Source organism: Nannobrachium achirus (assembly GCF_963921795.1).
Source record: "Nannobrachium achirus genome assembly, chromosome: 8".
Classification (NCBI taxonomy): Eukaryota; Metazoa; Chordata; class Actinopteri; order Myctophiformes; family Myctophidae; genus Nannobrachium; species Nannobrachium achirus.
In genome coordinates, this window is record NC_137817.1 from 56,297,605 (window position 1) to 56,319,184 (window position 21,580).

General features: G+C 42.1%; 1 protein-coding gene across 1 annotated transcript in view; it reads left to right on the forward strand.

Moving 5' to 3' along the window:
• The window catches only part of ece2b (endothelin converting enzyme 2b), a 38,497-nt gene extending 24,508 nt beyond the window's left edge, over positions 1-13,989 (forward strand). The window contains exons 6-19 of the mRNA XM_080732392.1: positions 3,696-3,842; positions 4,440-4,505; positions 5,363-5,551; positions 6,002-6,144; positions 6,741-6,855; positions 7,355-7,465; positions 8,367-8,465; positions 9,244-9,321; positions 9,624-9,727; positions 10,589-10,699; positions 11,076-11,143; positions 11,976-12,166; positions 13,267-13,362; positions 13,771-13,989. Of these exons, the coding sequence (XP_080588518.1) occupies positions 3,696-3,842; positions 4,440-4,505; positions 5,363-5,551; positions 6,002-6,144; positions 6,741-6,855; positions 7,355-7,465; positions 8,367-8,465; positions 9,244-9,321; positions 9,624-9,727; positions 10,589-10,699; positions 11,076-11,143; positions 11,976-12,166; positions 13,267-13,362; positions 13,771-13,950 (1,698 nt within the window). The 3' untranslated portion in view covers positions 13,951-13,989. The remainder of the gene's footprint in view (positions 1-3,695; positions 3,843-4,439; positions 4,506-5,362; positions 5,552-6,001; positions 6,145-6,740; positions 6,856-7,354; positions 7,466-8,366; positions 8,466-9,243; positions 9,322-9,623; positions 9,728-10,588; positions 10,700-11,075; positions 11,144-11,975; positions 12,167-13,266; positions 13,363-13,770) is intronic.
• The last annotated feature ends 7,591 nt before the right edge of the window (positions 13,990-21,580 follow it).

The window sequence follows — 21,580 nt, forward strand, 5'->3', positions numbered from 1 at the left end:
GGCAGCGGGACGTTGCGTTATTGAAGACGAGCGCTTCCAAAGTTAGCTTCCAAACACTTAGGGAAAAAAACATGGCTGCTTGGTTTCTTAACAGAAAGTAACTCATAACATGTCTATGGTGGATTTTTCAGAAACAAACACTTTGCAGATAGAAAGAGGATAATTCAAGCCATTCCATAGAGCCGCAATATTGGTGAGTTTGACATTGTTTAATACAATCAGATGGCAACAAAAATAAAAGCCCGGCTCAATAAGCAGGATCGATAAGGTGCTCATTATCAATAAAACTGAACGAGCTCCATCCGTACTGCAGATTGTTCTGCTTGGGGTGATGGTGGTAACATAAAGACAGGTGGTTGACCCTAGAAACCCCAGAGGGGTCTGCTCACGTTGCCATGGTGATGACTATGCATGGTCCCCTCCTGCTGGGTCTGTGAATGGCTTGTTTTGCACTGTCTGACCACAATCAGCTTTACTTCTGTGAATCTGTGTCACATCACAGGTTTACAGAAAAGTGGGTGAAATTCGTTTTCATGCCGATGTTCTATCGACCCCCCCACCCTGACGAGCACTAAGAGCTGAGGCATTATGTTGTATATCACGGTTTTATTGTGAAAATAGAAGATCTACGTGCGTTATGAGGCGTTGAGAGCATGTAGATCTGCTATTTTCACAATTGCTGCCTCTAATATTTGACAATTTGGCCAATGTTTAATTTGTCATTTCATTAAAAAGTCATTAAATTGTCACTTTAGAAATGTTTTATACACTTAAACTTTATGTTGGTTTGTTTTACTGTTGAGTGAGAAAAAAGTGTTGCACATTAAGTTAATCATCTGGGGACCCCCCCAAAATAATTTGGGAACCCCTCTGTGTCCCGACCCACACGTTGAGAACCACAGTTCTACCGCACAGGTCTTCAACAAGCTCTCAGCGAGCTTGCTTTCGGTAAAGAGGTTTGGAGTAGAGGGGAAAAAGAGCAGAGTGAAAGGTCAAGTTTATTAGGTATTTGACGGTTCAAGTGGTTAAATATCTGAAAACACAAACTGACATGAATCCAAAATACAATGATAATTGTGCTGTCAAACAATGAAACTATATGAAATCTCTGAAAAAGTTGTGGGGGTCCCTGCTTCATCTCTCTCTAAGAAAACAAACAAATTATCGACATATTATTCACACATAGTACCTGAGATAAGATACAAAGGAGGACCAGAAGGGGTAGACAGATGGCGGGAGTAACACTAACGCTGTTTTACTAAGAAGCTAGGCATAAAGGTACAAGTAATGGAGGCAGGTTGAGACCGGAACAGACGGTCAATTAGCATTCATAAATACTGAAGAAACAAAGACTAATGTGATGAACAAGCAACGAATCTGGATTAAGCTTTTTAGACACGGAACGAAAATCTGTGTCATTTTAGATTTGAACCACTTCAACCATTATTTTATGCTTTGGCTATTGAAGAATTGCAGATATACAAGCTCACAGAGCTGCAAGCTTGTAAATCTGCCATTTTTGAAAAATCTTGAACAATTGTTCAAGTCTTTGAATATTTCGGACCCGATTCTATAAATGTCTTCTAAATCCTTCTTCTAAATCAGTGGTTCTCAAACCTTCTCATGTCAAGGACCCCCCACATTACATGCATTTGGCCATGGACCCCCATCTCAAAATATGTTTTTTAAAAAGATATATTCAAAGACTTGGAAAAAAAGAAATCTGCAAGCTCGCAGCGCAGCACTCGGTGCCGCGCTGTGAGCTTGTATAACTGCTATTTGTCAATAGTTAAAGCATTAAATAATTCTAGGCCTAAATGGGTTAAGTGTGCAGTGGACAGGCAAAAACGACCCAATTTTCAAGAATTTACAATGACACCTCCCAGTGTATGCGTGTATTGTTGATGTGGGCGCGTGCATTGTAGATTTGAGAGGTTTGCTCTTGAGAGAATAATTGCCTTTCAGGGGCTCCTCTTTCATGACACTGTATATTATACCAGCATGCCATTGTGCTGAGCTCAGCACTGCTCTGAAAGGTCATGAAAAGCAGCCGCGTGATTGGTCGTGATTGAATCCTGCAGCACACCGCACCCACTGATAATATATTCATCCCAATGCGAACCCATTTGACCCCATTTCACTGCGGGCAGTCGTCCGCCTTTCTCTTGGTCTTGAAAATACCAACAGCCAGTCAGCCCACCTCCCACCTACCACACCACTGACTGGTTTGCCTGTTTCCCAAATAATGGGGCCCTAAAGGTCATTGGGACACTAGACAGGTGCCCACGAAGGACACGCTGGGGACATCTACTGGACGTGTGGAGAAACACATGAGACCTAGCCTCAGGATCCAGGCATTTCAAAGAGAAAAGCCTGGGCTAGCGCCCCTGTAACAGTGGCTCGCAACATTTTAATTTAATTTAATAAAATATATGTAGCCGTTCAGATATCTTATTTTACATCAGTATTGTTCATGTGAACTGGTTTGTTTATGTTTATCCATTATAATTATAAAATCACTATGATTTATCACTCGTTTTCCACCGCGGACAGCAGCAGTCATGTCCTCCGCCGCGTCCATTCCGAGACACCGGAGGACCCAGTGAGATCTGCCGGGGGCATAGAATGTCCGCGTTAGGTTAGACTACATGAGACCAAAACCATGCAGAGAAACGCCAACATTTATTACTGACGTTCAGTAAAGTGATTCAAGTTGTCTTTATATCCAAGAACATTTCATCTTAGCTGTCTTTATCGATGTTTCTGAAACGGTTCCTTTTTAATGTAATGAATGAATAGGACTCATTGTCTGTGAGAATATTATTATGACGGACAATAATACCAATTTACTTCACCAAATAAGCATTATTGTTCTGAAGACAGAAGAGAAATGTGTGTCAACACAACATTGATCATTGTCTCAATGCAAAAAGCTGCATCGCAACAGACAAATGACTTAAGAGATGAATTGAGGAATAGATTTGAATGGAGATGAATAGCATTGAGCACAATATAGATTGATTTGAACAGAGATAAATCTATTTGAATAGAGCTGAGTCGCATTCAATGGATTTGAAAAATTCATGGATTGGAAGAGGGCAGTAGAGGGAACACATGTCTGATTCTTTGTATTCATTCATTATAAAACTACATGTTTTTTTTTGTGTGTGTTTAAATCATTTTGATAAAATGTTGTTTTCCCCCGCACATATCAGGGACGGCTCCGGGGGGGGGGGGGGGGCTAGAGGGCCCTAAGCCCCCCCCCCCTCCCCATATACACAATTGTGATGATGTGATATATGAATATGTGAAAGATTTATTGTCATACTTTCTATGCTGGAAAGCATCTTCAGCCTCACAAAAACAGTCCACAGATTTGGAGCTGGCATCTGCCTATGATCTGATCTGTTCAGTTATCCATACCCTAAGGGAGAGAATCTTGTTTGTCGTATTATTCATTATTGTTTGTTGACAAAATTCATTAGACCCCGCTATAAAAAACACAAAGATTTGGAGGACCCCCTGTAGTAACTCTGAGAACCCCCTAGGGGTCCCGGACCCCCTGTTGAAGACCCTTGCCTTATCTCTGTGTGTGTGTGTGTGTGTGTGTGTGTGTGTGTGTGTGTGTGTGTGTGTGTGTGTGTGTGTGTGTGTGTGTGTGTGTGTGTGTGTGTGTGTGTGTGTGTGTGCATCAGTCTGGAGGCTGGAATCTAACTGGCTCCTGGGATAAGGACAACTTCCAGGAGGTTCTGCGTCTGGTGTCTGGTCCTTACAGAGGCCAGCCTTTCTTCAGTGTTGGAGTCAGTGTCGACCCCAAGAGCTCCAACAGTAACATTATACAGGTAGGGAGCTTTGTGTGTGTGTGTGTATGCTTGCATACAGGGTGTGTGTGATGGGTCAGCAGGGGTGTCGCACCAAATTCTGGGCCCTGGGTACAAGTATTCACAGGGTTCTTCAAAGGGGAGGGGAACAGGGAATTTAGACTATTTCGTGCTTTAACTATTGAAAAATAGCAGATCTACAAGCTCGCAACGAGGCACCCGGTGCAGCGCTGTGAGCTTGTGTATCGGGTATTTTTCAATAGCTAAAGTATAAAATAATTAAGGCCCGTCCACCTTGGGCTCAGTCCCACTTTCCCCCCCTTGTGACGCCCCCTGGTAGAAGTGCTTGTAGTTGGTGCATGTTGCATGCTGCTCCTGCTTCTACTCTCTGCTTTCAGCTACTAGCCCTCCTCAGCCTCTCCACCGCCAAGACTCCTGCAGTGCCTCCTTGTGGCCACACGGATACGTGTCCTTGCAGACACTAAACTAAACCGTAGGGGATCGGGGAGCAGCAGCAGTGACAATTTTCTTTTCTCCATATATAGACATCAGCCTTCACTCTGCTCAATGCCACACATTGAGAAGTCCTGGTATTCACTGCTTATTCTCTCCTGCCAGGTGGACCAATCAGGGCTTTTCCTACCGTCCAGGGACTACTACCTCAACAAGACAGCCAATGAGAAGGTCAGCCTGATGATTACGTATAACACCTGCAAACCAGTAAAACATTTTTTTTTATTAATAGTCAATTAAATATAAAAGAATTATGCTTCCCAATGACAACAGCAGAGGACTGTGGTTGTTCTGGTCGGCTCCTCCCAGTGACCAACTGTTGAATAAATATTGATGAGATCCCACCACAGAATACTATGGATTAATAATATTGATTATATATTATAGTGTTGCTGCTGGGTGGATGTCCAAAACTGTTACATCTCAGGAAATGACAAAAAGAACCCTTTTCATATCCTACATTAAAGAATATATATTATTTAAAAAGATCAAAAATCACAACTTCTCATCAATTAGAAACAATTCCAACGTTTTTTCAAAAGTATTTCATGAATAAACTGTTATTATTATATAATATAAGAAGAATAAAGAAGTACTGAATATAGCAAATCTACAAGCTCACAACACAGCTTTGTAGAGTTGCTGTCTTCACTAGATTGGGCAAACGTAAAATTTCTCTTTTGGTCTTTTGAGCTAAAAAGTTTGGGAGCCACCACTGATATAGTAGGGACTTTGAGCAACGACAGCTACGGCAGTCCGCTCGATAGATAAACCTGCTTGCCGTTGCAGCACTTCCTACTAAGGCACAAGCTACCTTTCCACGTAGCGTCTACATCTGCTGCATAGACACGTCACCATGCGAACCAAAGAGTTCAGTGAAAGGGGTGTCGCCGATGGCTGTTTGCTTAACGATTTTGACTGCTACGGCGATTGCGTCATAGCAGCCGCACTCCGCCTGGCGTTGCCATCCTGTAAACCGTCCAAGCTTAAAGTCCCTATTGATTTCAATCCTGCTGTTGGGAGTGTAGGTCCTGTCAGCGTACCTGGACTACATGGTGGAGCTGGGGCTGCTGCTGGGTGGAGACAGGAACACCACCCGGCCTCTGATGGAGCAGATCGTGGAGTTTGAGACGGAGCTGGCTTCCATCCAGGTCCCTCAAGACGAACGCAGAGACGAGGAGAAGATCTACCACAAGATGACCATCTCTGAGCTGCAGGTAGGGCTGTCACCATATGACATTTTACATGACCATTAACTGTCGCTCGAATAATTACGATTAACGATTTTATTGTGTTTTTGTCATTGGCAATTACATTTCTGTTTGGCTTGTAGGCTTTGAAGTTGTACATGGCAGATATACACATAACGTAAATATGCAAAGAAATTACTGACATATTTGACAACTTTATTCTTAAAGAAGAACATTGATACTGGAAATAGCCGTAATATTAATGGGACCCCAACTTTAGCAGCTGATAACACCAATTTAGCCTTGACTCAGGAAGGGTTATCATACCAAAATATTATATACAGATATAGAGCTTCTCAAAAATACTAAGTAACCTTTGCCACCTTTTCTGATAGCGACATCTCGTATGGCCCATGGACTACCTTAGGCGTCTTACTGGTTATATTGGATATGCCAACGTGTGCACTGTGTTTCCAGACGTTGTGTCCTGCAGTAGAGTGGCTTGACTTCCTGTCTGCGTCTCTGTCTCCGCTGGAACTCAACGATTCAGAACCTCTGGTTCTTTACGCCAAAGAATACCTGGTCCAGCTGTCTGAGCTCATCAACAAGACCGACCACAGGTAGGGCTGTCACCATTATGACATTTTACATGACCATTAATTGTCGCTCAAATAATTGCGATGAATGATTTAATTGTGTTTTTGTCGTTGACAATTACATTTCTGTTTAGCTTACAGGCTTTGAAGTTACACATGGCAGATATGACACATAACCTAAATATACAAAGAAGCGAATGACATCATTGACAACTTTATACTTAAAAAAGAACATTGCTAGTGGAAATAGCCAATCTACAAGCTCACAACGTGTCACGGTGCGATGCGTTGTGAGCTTGAAATATGAAAATATTTCAAAATGAAAACAATTATGACGATTATGACAACATAATTGCGATTAGACGATTATGTAATAATTGTGACAGGCCTAATCACAGGTACACACACACACACACACACACACACACACACACACACACACACACACACACACACACACACACACACACTACACAACTTTAGTTTGTACAAATATAATTGGATGGAAATAACTCATGTTCTGTCCTATCTCCGTCTGTCTGTTTGTCTGTCTGTCTATCTCTATACTGCATATGTGTCCATGTGTCCATGCTGCATGTGTGTGTATACTGGTGTCTCAGCTTGCTGAATAACTACATGATCTGGACGCTGGTCCAGAAAGGTGTGTCCAGTTTGGATCAACGCTTTGAGAACGCACAAGACAAGCTACTGGAGAGTCTGTATGGAACCAAAAAGGTGATGGTACTTCGTTACTATATATATATATATTAAAGATTAGTTTTTGGGCTTTTATGCCTTTATTGATAGGACAGTAGACCGACAGGAAATGGGGAGAGAGAGTTTCATTTTGTTTTTCACTGTCCATTGTACCATGACTTAAAAAAATCTTTATTTGAAAAACAAAAATCCCAAAAAGTCTGATTGTTCTATGTTACGCTGGTTGTTCAATAAGGAAGTTTTTTGTTTTAGCAAAATTCATAGAGAAGTCATGGCAGTTGCGTTGGAGAACATGTCGTGTCTTGTAAGCCCGTGCGGGCTGGGCATCGTTTTGTGCAGGACACTTGTCCGAAAAATACAATTGTATTACTTTGTACTTTTTCCACCACTGGCTTCTAGTATGAGTAATGTTTGTGTTTCTTGTTCCAGTCGTGTACTTCTAGTATTAGTAACGTTTGTGTTTCTTGTTCCAGTCGTGTACTTCTAGTATTAGTAATGTTTGTGTTTCTTGTTCCAGTCGTGTACTCCTCGTTGGCAGACATGCATCGGGAACACAGACGATACGCTGGGCTTTGCCCTGGGAGCGCTCTTTGTCAAACACACGTTTGACAAATACAGTAAAGAGATAGTAAGTATTCATTCACTGTCATCACCCAGCCAGGACAGACTGGACCATGTTTAATATGAGATTACATTAGATTAGACTAAATAAGCTAAACATTAGATGAGATTATACTAGATTAGATTACTTTGGGTTAGATTGCATTTCAAGACATTAGATAGAAATTCCATTAGGCCTCGAGTCTGAGCTCTGTTTCAATCTCTCCTTTTGTCTTGCTCTCTCCCAGGGGCGTCACAAGGGGGGGGGGGAGTGGCAAGTGGGACTGAGTTACTAGGGCCCAAGGTGGAGCGGCCTTAATTTTTGTATGCTTTAGATATTGAAAAATAGCAGATACAAGCTCACAGCGCGGCTGCGAGCTTGTAGATCTGCTCTTTTTGAAAAGTTGTGAAAATGTGCGCAAATCTTTGAATATATGTATTTTTTAAGCGAACATTTGTAACTCATATTTTGCTTCTGGGGGGTCCCTGGAACAAAATATTTTGAGATGGGGGTCCGTGGCCAAATACATATCATTTTGGGGGTCCTTCACACGAAAAGGTTTGAGCACCACTGACATAAAAACATGGGTTTTTCAAAAAACCCTCGAAGGATTTGAAACATTCAAAGACTTGCACACATGTTCACGATTTTTCAAAAATAGCAGATCTACAAGCTCGCAGCCGCGCTGTGAGCTTGTAGATCTGCTATTTTTCAATAGTAAAAGCACAAAATGTGAGTGAATCCTTGTACCCAGGGCCCAGAATTTGGTGCGACACCCCTGCTCTCTCCTGATCTCTCTCTCTCTCTCCCTCCATGTCTCTCCTCTCCCTCTCTCCCTGTCCCTCTCCCTGTCTGTCCCTCCCTCTGTCTCCCTGTCTCTCTCTCTCTTTGTTTTCTCCGTTCCTGTTTGGCTGTCCCTGTCTGTCAGGCTGAAGAGATGATCAATGGGATTCGGTCGGCCTTTAAAGAATCTCTGGACAGACTAACCTGGATGGACGAACAGACAAGACAGGCTGCAAAAGACAAGGTAAGGAGAGAGAGAGAGGGAGGGAGGGAGGGGGGATGTCATTGTGTGTTGTTGATTAGGCTATATCAAAACCATCTTTAGTTTAAAGTGTTAGTTCACCTATTTTTGACAAAGCTGTGTGAAATACTTGCCATTAAAACAGTGGTTAAAAATGTATTAATTGATTACCAGAGTCCTGGTCAGTTTCTAATGAATATTAAGTAGTTCCAATGGGATGGGGGCCATTTGGCGTGGCCCAATCATTGAAAATAGATGAATCCACAAAACTAGCGTAATTTGTATTGTTGGCCTATTTCTACCATATAGAGCGAGGTTTCTGATCAGCTGACTGCAAAGCACCTTGTTTTGGGGAAATATGTTGCAGCGGCGTAGTGATACTGGACACAAAAAATAGTACCATGTGACAGAGGGGTCAAAGTTGAACGAAAGTTGGTCTGTTTGATAGAAATAGGTCAACAATACAAATGACGCTAGTTTTGTGGATTCATCTATTTTTAATGATTGGGCCAGGAGCCCCTGCCAAAAACTACTTTATATTCATCTAAAACTGTCCAGAACTCTGACCACAGGACTCTGGTAATGAATGAATACATTTGTAACCACTATTTTAATTGCAAGTATTTCACACAGCTTAAGGTCAAAAATAGGTGAACTAACACTTTAATTGAAAAGGTTACACAGTATACTTTAATGAATTAAACCATATTGACTACCTCTACAAAGTTTCTTTCTGTCTGTGTCTCTCTCCGTGTCTGTTTGTCTGCCTGTCTGAGTGTAGGCAGATGCCATCTATGATATGATTGGCTTCCCAGACTTCATCCTTGACTCCAAAGAACTAGACGATGTTTATGACGGGGTGAGTGACGTCATGCTGCTATTAAATATGAATGTATGCAATGATATAATACAGTGTTTCTCAAACGTTCACATTTCAAGCCAGGTCCCCCCTTTACTCTGACAGTGCACAAATGGAACGAAATGAACCTGTTAGCTCAAGTGCTCCAATGATGTCTTCAAAATAATTGATATTGTGATTACAACTGGATGTTACAAATTGTAGCAATACTTAAAGACGACTCAATTGAATGGAGGAAGACCCATTAATGCATTAGTCTGTTTACTGTCTAAGTTGTTCTGTTCCATTGTGTTCTGTTTCAGTATGAGGTCACAGCTGACAACTTCTTTCAGAACATGTTAAACTTTTACAACTTCTCAGCCAGAGTGATGTCAGACCAACTCCGCAAGACTCCCAACAGAGACCAGTAAGACGTACACACACGCACACGTACACACGCACACGCACACGTACACACACACACACACACACACACACACACACACACACACACACACACACACACACACACACACACACACACACACACACACACACACACACACACAGCTAGGGATGGAGCTCCAAACAAGGGCCCACTACAACCTCGATAACACATTTATTGAGTACCCGGTATCAATAAGCTTTGGGCTTATCAAGCTTGTTATCAAGCATAGCGGCCCATGACATCATGTTTAAACAATCAAGACAAGAGGCGATCAAGAAATTATTACAGTACTATTCATAATATAAAGCCATTTAACACTTATTGCACACTAATGAATGATTGTTTTAATGATATTTAATGATAACATTTGTCAATTGTCATCTTCATAGACAAACTCATAGTCACAACAACTGGCCAATAAAAAAAGATTGCACACTAATGAATGATTGTTTTAATGATATTTAATGATAATATTTGTCAGTTGTCATCTTCATAGACAAACTCAGTCACAACAACTGGCCAATAAAAAAAGATACCAGTTCTGTTCAGAATTTGTCGTCTCACGTCTTTCCACAAAATAATAGAAAACGCTCAATAGTGGGCTCCATAAATGCCCGTCTCAATAAGCAGGATCGATAAGGTGCTTATTATCAATAAAAATGAACGAGCTCCATCACACAGCAGGTGCACATAATAGAGATGTATTTTTTGCTGAGTTTCTCCTCTCCTCTCCTCTCCTCTCCTCTCCTCTCCTCTCCTCTCCTCTCCTCTCCTCTCCTCTCCTCTCCTCTCCCCTCCCCTCCCCTCCCCTCTCCTCTCCTCTCCTCTCCTCTCCTCCAGATGGAGTATGACTCCTCCTACAGTAAATGCATACTACATGCCCACCAAGAATGGCATCGTGTTTCCAGCTGGCATCCTACAAGCTCCCTTCTATGCCCGCGACCACCCAAAGTATGTCTGTCTGTCTGTCTGTCTGTCTGTCTGTTTGTCTGTCTGTCTGTCCAGTGACTGATTGTTTCATCTACAATTTACTACCCGATAGAGGAAGTTTTAATTATGATTTTCCAACTTCCAATTAACTAACGTATTAACCACTGATAGCTTATTAGCTAACTCATTACGCACAAATCACTCATGAGTCATGACTAACACTTTAACCACAGATATCTACTGTAGCTAAGTCAACTCTTCAAAATAATTACAAAATAATAACAAAAATAATGGCATCCCAAGTGTTAATATTAAAAAATGTAATGTCATATGTATGTAATACTGTATATATGGATAAATAACAGGTTGTAACCAGTAATGATTGTGTTGTGTTCAGAGCGTTGAACTATGGAGGGATTGGAGTGGTCATGGGACACGAACTCACACACGCCTTCGATGACCAGGGTGGGTTTACGCACACGCACGCACACACACACACACACACACACACACACACACACACACACACACACACACACACACACACACACACACACACACACACACTCCCAAAACCCGTCTGTGTTCAAGGTTCAAGGTTGTACTTTATTGTTACATCTTTTGTACGGGTACATAAGAGTAAAACTTGTTTTTGTTCGGCTTCCTAGCGATTATTTGTGTGACTATTAATAGGCCTGTCACAATTATTTTACATAATCTCAATTATTTTGTCATAATCGTTTTGATGTTGAAAAATGTTCATAAAAATAATAGTGGAAATAGCAGATATACCGCAACGCGTTGTGAGCTTGTAGATCGGCTATTTCCACTATCAATGTTCTTTTTCAAGTATGAAGTTGTCAAATATTTCAGTCATTTCATTGTATATTTAGGTTATGTGTCATATCTGCCATGTGCAACTTCAAAGCCTACAAGCCAAACAGAAATGGAATTGTCAACGACAAAAACACAATTAAATCGTTAATCGCAATTACTTGAGCGACAATTAATAATCGTCATGTAAAATGTCATATCATGACAGTCACCCTATGTGTGACTGTGTGTTGGTAGGAAGTATGATGAGGGGACCAACCTGTGTGTCTGTGTTTCTGTCTGTCTGTCTGTCTGTGCGTGTGTGCGTGCGTGCGTGCGTGTGTGTGTGTGTGCGTGCGCGTCTGTGTGTGTGTGTGTGTGTGTGTGTGTGTGTGTGTGTGTGTGTGTGTGTGTGTGTGTGTGTGTGTGTGTGTGTGTGTGTGTGTGTGTGTGTGTGTGTGTGTGTGTGTGTGTCTGTCTGCAGGCAGGGAGTATGATAAGCAGGGCAACCTGCGTCCCTGGTGGCAGAACGCCTCTCTGGAGTTCTTCAAGAAGGAGACAGAGTGCATGGTGGAGCAGTACAACGGCTACACCGTCAACGGGGAACACATCAACGGAAAGAACACACTGGGAGAAAACATCGCCGACAACGGAGGACTGAAAGCTGCTTATAATGTCAGTACCAATGTTGTTATTAAAGATGGGGTGACATGGTTTTTCCCCCCTAAAACATGATGCTCAGGTATTATGATTATACTAGGAGGAAGATTTCTTTTCCAAAAAAAGTGTACAGAAAGTGTTAAAATTATGTTTTTATGTGGCCACACCCACCAGTTCATTAATTATGCCTGGTTGTCAGGTGGGTGGTGACCCAGCTGAAGTTAGTCAGGCCCACAGTGTTGGGTGTTTGGTAAAAGTTCTTCCTTTTAGTTTACATTGTACCAGGGAACTGTACTGTCATGATACAGTACCTTTTCCTATGCAAACTTCTAATAAATCAATTTTGGAGAATGGTTGCATCGATGCTGCCTGAGGAAGGACCTAGTCCTAAATGTGCTAGCTGTCCTATCCTCAAATTGCCTAATGGGTTGACTCCGCAGCATTGACAAAATGCCCCCAGCAATTTAACATTGGTCTATACATAGCGGTATAATTTGAGCTGTTCTGAGAGCACTGCACGGTGGACGTCACAAATGTAACATCCGGACTTGTGAGCCACATCGTCACTCCAATCTGCACCAAATGTGGCACCAACACATGATAGTCTGAAATGCGTACATAAAGGAGGTTTTACTTAGTAAATACATTTTTGACTATTATAATGTGTTAATGCAGGGGTCTTCAACAGGGGGTCCGGGACCGTTAGGGGGTCCTCGGAGTTACTACAGGGGGTCCTCCAAATCGTTGTGTGATAGGAACTTGTTTTTTCCCCCTTTCTTATACTTGAACCCTAGCGTCCATATTCTGAGAACCTTAGCCAAAAATAGCCGATCTACAAGCTGACAACACCTCGCACGTTTATTTATTTATTATAAAGGTCACGTTTATTAATTATTTACCGTTCAAGTGGTTAAATATCTGAAAACACACATTAACATGAATCCAAAATACACTGTTGATCGTGCTGTCAAACAATGAAACTATATCTATGAAGAGATTGCTTCATCTCTCTCTCAACTAAGGGGTCCTTGGCCTGAAAACGTTGAAGACCCCTGTGTTAATGTGATTAAATGTTTGAGATCTATGGTAATCCTAATATGAATAACCCCTCCCAGGCCTACAGGTCATGGGTGGACAAGCATGGTGAGGAGAAGAGACTACCAGCTGTCAACCTCACCAATGAGCAGCTGTTCTTCGTTGGTTTTGCCCAGGTGGGTAGACAACAGTTCCCCTGGATTCCTTGGATCATTATTCATTACGCAACTTTCCATATTTGGAAAACAAGGAAGTGTAGAATCCATTTACTGTTACTGCGTCGTCTATTTCATGTACATGCTACTTAAAGAAGATTTTTTGGGGGGTCATTCGGGTGCTGGTGGAGCCATTAGCCATCGGTCTGTTATAGAGCGTAGCGGTCATTATTCAGATATAATTCACCACTGATTTCAGCGATTGACCAATCGGAATCAAGCATTCAACCAAGCTGGGTAATAATAATTAATAGTGAAATGTAGGAAACAAAAAATGAAGGGACCCATAAATGGGTCCCGATCCACAGGTTGAGGACCACTGCTCTAGAATGCTAACGCGTGGCTAACACCGACTCGTCCCCCATGCAGGTGTGGTGTTCTGTGCGGACCCCAGAGAGCGCTCACGAGGGCCTGATGACGGACCCCCACAGCCCCCCGCGGTACCGGGTCATCGGGACGCTGTCCAACTCGCCCGAGTTCTCCCGACACTTCAACTGTCCCGTGGGCTCCTCTATGAACCCGGGTCAGAAGCGCTGTCAGGTGTGGTAGTCAGAGCAGCGCCTCTCAAGGCCTTTTCTCATTCCAAAGGACCAGTTTGGGGTTGTAGGGCAGTGTTTCTCAAACTTTTACATTTCAAGGTCTCCCCTTAACTCTGACAGTGTACAAATGGAACCAAATGGACCCGTTAGTCCATTTGGTTCCATTTGTACTCTGTCAGAGTTATAGACTTGTATGGGTCAATTTAGACCCCTCTAAAAGAACCCACAGTGTCCCTGGAATCCACTTTGAGAAGTTGGTGTAGGGAATAGTAACACACATAGAAATACCGTTAATTTTCCCCTGCAGAGATTTCAGAAAATATTTAATAGTTTTAACCCTGGAACCAAGCCATCCAGACTCCTGTGGAAACATGACCATGAAACATTTGATTCTGTGTCAAAACATATTTGAATATTTAATGATATTACATACTATTTAATACATATGCTTTTTTTTTTTTTTTTTTACACAGAATCAAATGTTATTATATATGGTCATGATTTACCAGTGGGAAATCTATAAGGGGGAAATGAATGGGTTTTCTATATGTGGCACCACAAAATGGCCGCCGTCACTGCAATGCCCTATACATTAGGTCATGGCCCCCAATAACTCTTGAGAGTGTACAAATGGAACCAAATGGACCCTTACACTCTCAGAGTTACAGACCCGTAGGGGTCCATCTGGTTCCTAACGATTGATCATTTACCACGGGACCACCTGGAACCCGCTAAAAGTGAACGGGGGACCCCCACTGTGGTAGAGGAGCCTGCTCCTGCCTGCTGCTTCTGGTCAGCATCATGTGATCCACCGTCTGACTGACAACAACAAAACAAAAAAGACACGTTGACATTTCCGGTTCCCATGGAGACGCCCCCAAACAAACAGTCTGCAGACAGCCGTGGAGGAAGTGAAACAGAATCATAGCAACACTTTTAAGACCTGTTCAATATATATAATCAGTTTTATATCTATCTAGAGCCGTTCCCAGCCTTGTCCGGATCAGTCCCCACTTGAAAATCTCCAAATTTGTCTTTAGATGGGTGGGCCGCGTGCATTTTCAGAGCGTGTTTATTTTAACCATGAATCAATGGATCCATTGGATCAATGGAACGAACGTGGTATACTTTTAAGTTCCTATTTGGCGCTGTCACAAAGAAAACACAATACTTTGTGTAACATCAACGTTGTGTTATCAATAAAGTCTCAGCGTATTGCCAGTTATTTGGGGATCCACTTCCTCACGGCCCACCAGTCAGTGGACCGCAAGCCCCCAGATATACCAGGGGGAGGGCTGAAGCCAAATTGACATGGTGGCCGTTTGAGCAGCTTTTTTACGGGTGGGGCCAGAAACATGAACGTGCATCTAGGCTTCTTTGTATTGACTGCGCGTTCATAGCGGAAGTGCTCGTTCATGACTTGGAGTCCCAGCGCGTCCATGAACACAAACTATGGCGCAAAACGCCTCACTCAGGCCCAACTACGTTACGTTTTACAACCCGGAAGAAGGGGTGAAATTTGGCTTCATGCGCTGGGTGAGCAACTCGATGCAAGTGGACGGGCGGGGATATCTGGTGCCCTCTCTATATTTATTATAACTCTATGGTGGACCGCGGCCCGTAGCCACAGGTTGGGAACCGTCGATCTCTAGAATAATCGATATATTGTGATAAAAGGAAATATAAAACATATATATATATATATATATATATATATATGAATCTACTGAATTATGACAATAGCCATCCATGGGTTCCCATGGTGACCTGGTTGCCATTGATACGTTATTGTTTACTGACACACTTTAATACTTTGATTTGATTGACAGAACCACGTTGCTGGTTTATCTTTTAGGATGTGTTTAGGGTTGATGAAGGTTTTTGTTTAGTTTTTTGTATGGTTTTGTTGTGGTTATGCACTTAAGGTGTGTAAGAGAATATAATAGATTAAGCGTGTGTGCGTGTGTGTGTGTGCGCGTGTGTGTGTGTGTGTGTGTGTGTGTGTGTGTGTGTGTGCGTGTGCGCGTGCTCACGCGTGTGTGTGTTTGTGCGTGCGAATATTGCCTGTGGAATAATCCAAGCAGAGGACTGCAACACACAGGATATACCAATGACCCATGACTTTGTGACATCACTGTCCATTCCTATACATTCTATTTGTTAGATGTTGAAGCTGCTTCTATTCTTTATATTACTTGCTTTACCGTGTCCCTCCCGTGTGTGTGTGTGTGTGTGTGTGTGTGTGTGTGTGTGTGTGTGTGTGTGTGTGTGTGTGTGTGTGTGTGTGTGTGTGTGTGTGTGTGTGTGTGTGTGTGTGTGTGTGTGTGTGGGGGTGTGTGTGTGTGGCAGAAAGAGAGGGGTGAATGTGTGTCCACTGGTTTACCCTGTTTAACTGTCGTCTTTAAATGGACTTTCTACCCACAATCCATCTGAAGTGTGTTCATGTGTTGTCTCAGCCTTCAGTGAGACAGATTCTCAGAGAGAGATGTGACTACAGTCTGTAGTTTGTTTCTATATTTATTACCCATGTATTATTAGTAGTAGAACTACAGTAATGGAGTCTAGCAGTAATGGAGTCTGTAGTTCATTCCATGTTGGGTTTTAAACCACTTAAACTCTAGACCTGGTCAACTGGACAGTTTTTATTTCTGTCCACACCAGAGTTGGACGGGGTGTGTGTGTGTATGTGTTTGGGGGGGTGGGGGTTAATCTTCTTCACTCCATTCTCTAGCTACTGGAAGGATATCTCTCCGAAAGCTTTGGAAACGTTGTGGAAAAAGCTTTGTCATATGGGCCAAGGAGGAACTCACTCACAGACCTTTTTAGAAAGATTTCCCAAGATTAACCCCACAAAACGTTGTGTGCCTTTTATATAAAGCTCACTCTGGGTCACTCAACGACAGTGCTGAACTATTGGACACGCGCTGCAAGGGCCCTTATGGCACTGGCCTACTGTAGGTATGCACTCTACTGAGTGAACGACACTGTACTGACTAGAGAAAGCAGTTAAGTCATTGAATGCATTACGGAACATTATCTGTCCATTATTGAGCGGTACTAAACCGCTCCTACATCTGTCTCTGTCTCTGTGTATGTATTCCCGTCCCGCAGAGCTTGGCACTGGCCAAGCTTCACGGGACGCCTAATGAAATTAACTCTCAAAAGACACCGCTCACTTCACACTTGGTGTGATTTTTTATTAGTCTATTGATCTATCTGTATCTACAGTATCTGTTGATCGCTCTCTTTCTCTCTGATCTATCTCCATCTAATCTGCTTTCTCCAGAAAGATTGAAACCCACTAAATGTATTTATGATGATTCTATGTGGCTCATTGAATTAATGGAGCTCCAACAATAAAACCACTACCACCAGAGTACCGTAGTACAAGGGTCTTCAACAGGGGGTCCGGGACCCCTAGGGGGTCCTCAGAGTTACTACAGGGGGTCCTCCAAATCTTTGTGTGATAGAAACTTTTTTTTCCAATTTTTTTATATTAACCACTTGAACCCTAGCGTCCATATTCGGAGAACTTTAGCCAAAAATAGCCGATCTACAAGCTCACAACGCCTCGCAGCGCGAGGTGTTGTGAGCTTGTAGATTAGCTATTTTCGGCAAGAGGTTTGAGGGGGAAAAGAGCAGACTAAATACAGAGTGAAAGGTCAAGTTTATTAAGTATTGGCGGTTCAAGTGGTTAAATATATTTGAACACAAATTTACATGAATCCAAAATACACTGATGATTGTGCTGTCAAGCAATGAAACTATGTGGAATCTATGAAAAGGTTGAGGGCGTCCCTGCTTCATCTCTCTCTCAGCTAAGGGGTCCTTGGCCTGAAAATGTTGAAGACCTCTGCTGTAGTACATACTGGTACCGGTACCACCACTACCACAGCAATGTGGCACCACTACTACTAACAAACACTTAAGTGTAATAGTTCTCTGGTATCACGATGTGCAACTGTGTCAGCAGGTTGTGTGTTTTAATCCCATGTCAAACGGAACCTATTATTCTCATTTCCAGCTCTATATCTTTTATTCTGGGACTCCACAAAGTATCTTTGCATGATTAACAGATAATTATATATATTTTTAATCTTATCTCTTTCGGGTAGAAACCTACCATTCTGAAGCCTGAGATTTTTGCTCACAGGAATTACTTATCATTCGATTACCTCCATATTTGAATCTTTGGAGACATTTAATACAAACATCTGACAATGTAATAGTATATCAGAAAGCCAGGAAAAGCATAATAGGTCCCCTTTAACATCTCATGCTGGAAAGAATATACTGTAAATCAACCTACACCCAAACATAAATTATATTTTACACCCTGAAATATATTTTGAAAATATATTTCATAAAAGATTTCTATCATAAGATTATATGTTTGGCCATTCCAAATATGTTCTCTCATATATTTAGTCTAAAATACATAGTTATAGGATATATTTTGTATGTTGTTGAGTGACGAATTTAAACAGTGATATGAGGAGCGCTTTATTTCGTTGTCAACGATGTGTCCTTTTTTATGGCTGTTTTAAGTGCCTGAGAATCAGACAAGTAAAGCAAGCGCTCCTTTGCGGGTCCGAGCAGTTTATTATGTGAAATAGATTGTCTCAAAATGTCATCATCTTTTTTATTGATTTGTGTTTTGAAGTGTTTACTCGTGTTCTTGTTGTTAGAAGTGCTTCTCAACAAACTAAAAATAAATGTCATTTCACTACTCGGGTGGGCAGAGAATTGATTAGCCTACCCTCACGTCTTTAGGATGCTTTCACTTCTCTACACAAAACTGATTTGTTCCGTTTCATTCCACCACCAGTCTGTAATCAATGAAAAAATAAATAACTATGAATATATTATCATCACGGCTGCCACTGTCTTCTTTCAATGCTTTTTAACAATGCTTTTTTTTTTTGCCAACCTTCCTGGATTTGGAAGAAGTCCTGTTTTTTGGCCATTTCTCCTGCGCCAGCATTTCTTCAGTTTTTCTCCTGGTTTTGGGGGATTTCACCCTTTTTGCGTGCCAAGTAACCCATGTGTCAAATACCCACTGATATGCAGCCACGGCCAATCGCCAGGGCCGTATTTGATTGTTCTTTTTGTTGAAAGGTGTGTGAGATCTAGCTCTCTCTTGCCATGCCACTTTGATTCTGACACACACAGTCACTTCTAAGTAATTAGCTATTAAATTCATCTTTTATTGCTTCAGTCATCCAATCAATTTCTGTTGGCCTACGTTTAGCTTTTTAATGGATCCTATGCGCATGCTTAAAGTGAATGGCAAATCGAGGGGCAAAGTGAGTTTAACGTTGTTTAATGCAATCAAAAAGGACTGGATGTATGGGCTGTTAAAAAAATCTCGCCCTCGTGAAGTAATATAGTAATAGTAGGTTACATCCTGGCACACATGGTAGGGAGAAAACAGACGTAGCATACAGTGAACTAAGTTCCTACAGTAGCAATCTGGGACCCCATTTGTCAAAAACGATAGTTTTTGCCTCTCGGGGCACCATGTCCTTTTTATGTGTAGAAACAGGAACTCTGAACTCTGCTCCTCCCCTTTCTTAGTCCTGCTGTTATCCGAATCCGTCTTGAGAGATTACTAACATTAACCCAGTACATAGGCTACACAATAAAGCTAAAGGAACAAAGAGAATTCAATGTACAGATAAAAAATAATTTAATTTCTCAAAACACAACAAAGGACAAATTTCACCTGCAACAATAATGGGAAACACTGTACACGAGGGAACTCTTAATATTACAGCGATATTGTACATTTCATTCTTCGTCTATCGTCATATAGACCGTTATAAATAATGGATAGGGAGCAGCTGTGTTCTCCCTGCAGGGTGTTGCACGTTACAAGCAGTGCACGTGAACCATGTACAGTCAAAATGTCCAGCTGGGAACGATGTCAAAGAGTGGTGAAAAGCTAACCCGTAATAACGTCCACGCGATGTGGATTTAACTCCATATACAGCTGCTATGGATCCTTTCTGGACACTTTGGACTCCAGCATCCCTATTGTGGCGCTAGCAGACGCCGAAAATGGCCGTTCTACAAGGCGTTTGAGAGCTTGTAGAGCAAAAGCATAGTCCGTAGGAATCCAAGACAAGTCGACTAACTACAGTATAGGGTTTGACCAGGGACCTGAAGGAGTCTTTGGTGGACTGTTGGACCTGGAACAGCAGGTGAATACAACTAACTAGTTGGTGGAATAAAAAACAAAACTACTAGCAACCGTCCGGGTCCCTAGTACCAGGGTCTCTAGTACCAGGGTCTCTAGTACCAGGGGTGAGAATGACCAGATAAATAAAGGAAAGCTATGATCTCCTGAATTTTTGATGGGCCATGTTTCTATACAAATCACATTGTAGGGGTAGGTGACAGGGAACCTTCATAATTATGAAGACACTTTTCCTACAGCCTGAAAAGTGTCTGTTGCACAACAACAACAAAAAAAGAAATGTATATATAAAATGAAAAAATGGTTAACAAAAAAAGGTACACTGTATAAAAGGTATGACTTTAAAACACAGCTTTGTGGAATCTATGCATGTTAGGATGTCAATGTGTGCAACTTTATTAAAGACATAAGAAACCACTAGTTTCAGGTCATAGAGAACACTATTGAAATTTATGTAAAACAAAACCAGCCGGCGAAAACAGTCGGGTTAATAACCGTAACAACAATCCCCAAAGCATTTTCCCCAATTTGAACATGAAAGAACTAAACCGTTTCAGGGGACACGTTTCAATGGAAAAGAGATAAATGACAAACAGAACTCAATCTGAACTTTAGAGGAAATTGAGGAATAACCGCTCAGCATCTGTGAGAACATTCCCAAATTGATGACAAACTACTGTACATGATCAAACCGGATATTAACTTACTGTAGTTTCTCTACATTACATTAGAGACCCATATAGGGCAAAGACAACTAAAGGGAGGGGAAGGAGGTCTGCAGCCAATGTGTGTTCGTTTCTCTCGGCTACACCATTTTGCTAAATAATATTTTAATGAGTCCAGTGTTACCTTTACTCTTTAATGGAGAACATGATTGCGTGTATTTGATGCCATATTTCCCCCAAACAAAAACGAATGACTGCTTCGCCGTTTGCTACAAGTCCTCTGTGACTCCTTCAACTGGACGTCCCAGTCCTCTGGAAGAGTCTTAACACCCATAACAGACACATAAAACTGTGCTGCTAATCTATACGTATTCCCATTTTCCTCGGGGCGGGGCGCTGCAGGTCTGTGCATGTGTACAAATCCAAGGATTTGTGTGCACGTGTGTTTCATTTAGAATGTTTCCTGGTGTACTAAAGGGGCTTCGTGCAGGCATCGGCCCTCAGTTCTTCAAAATCATGTCTGCTTTATACATCGCTGTGCGCCGGTGTCTCGCACCAAAATAGCAGTTTTACAAGCTCACAACACGTGGCAGCACTGCGTTATTTGGAATCACACCACAGTTCTAGGAAAACCCCGCCCTCGGGGGCGAAGATTTACTCTTCTGTCCTCCTGGTTTACAACTTCTAGTGGCGCTCAGAAGCACTCTAGCGGTCGGCTCATGCGACCTTCTCAACACTCGACACGGCGACTCGGTCGTTCGGTGGTGTCTCACGTG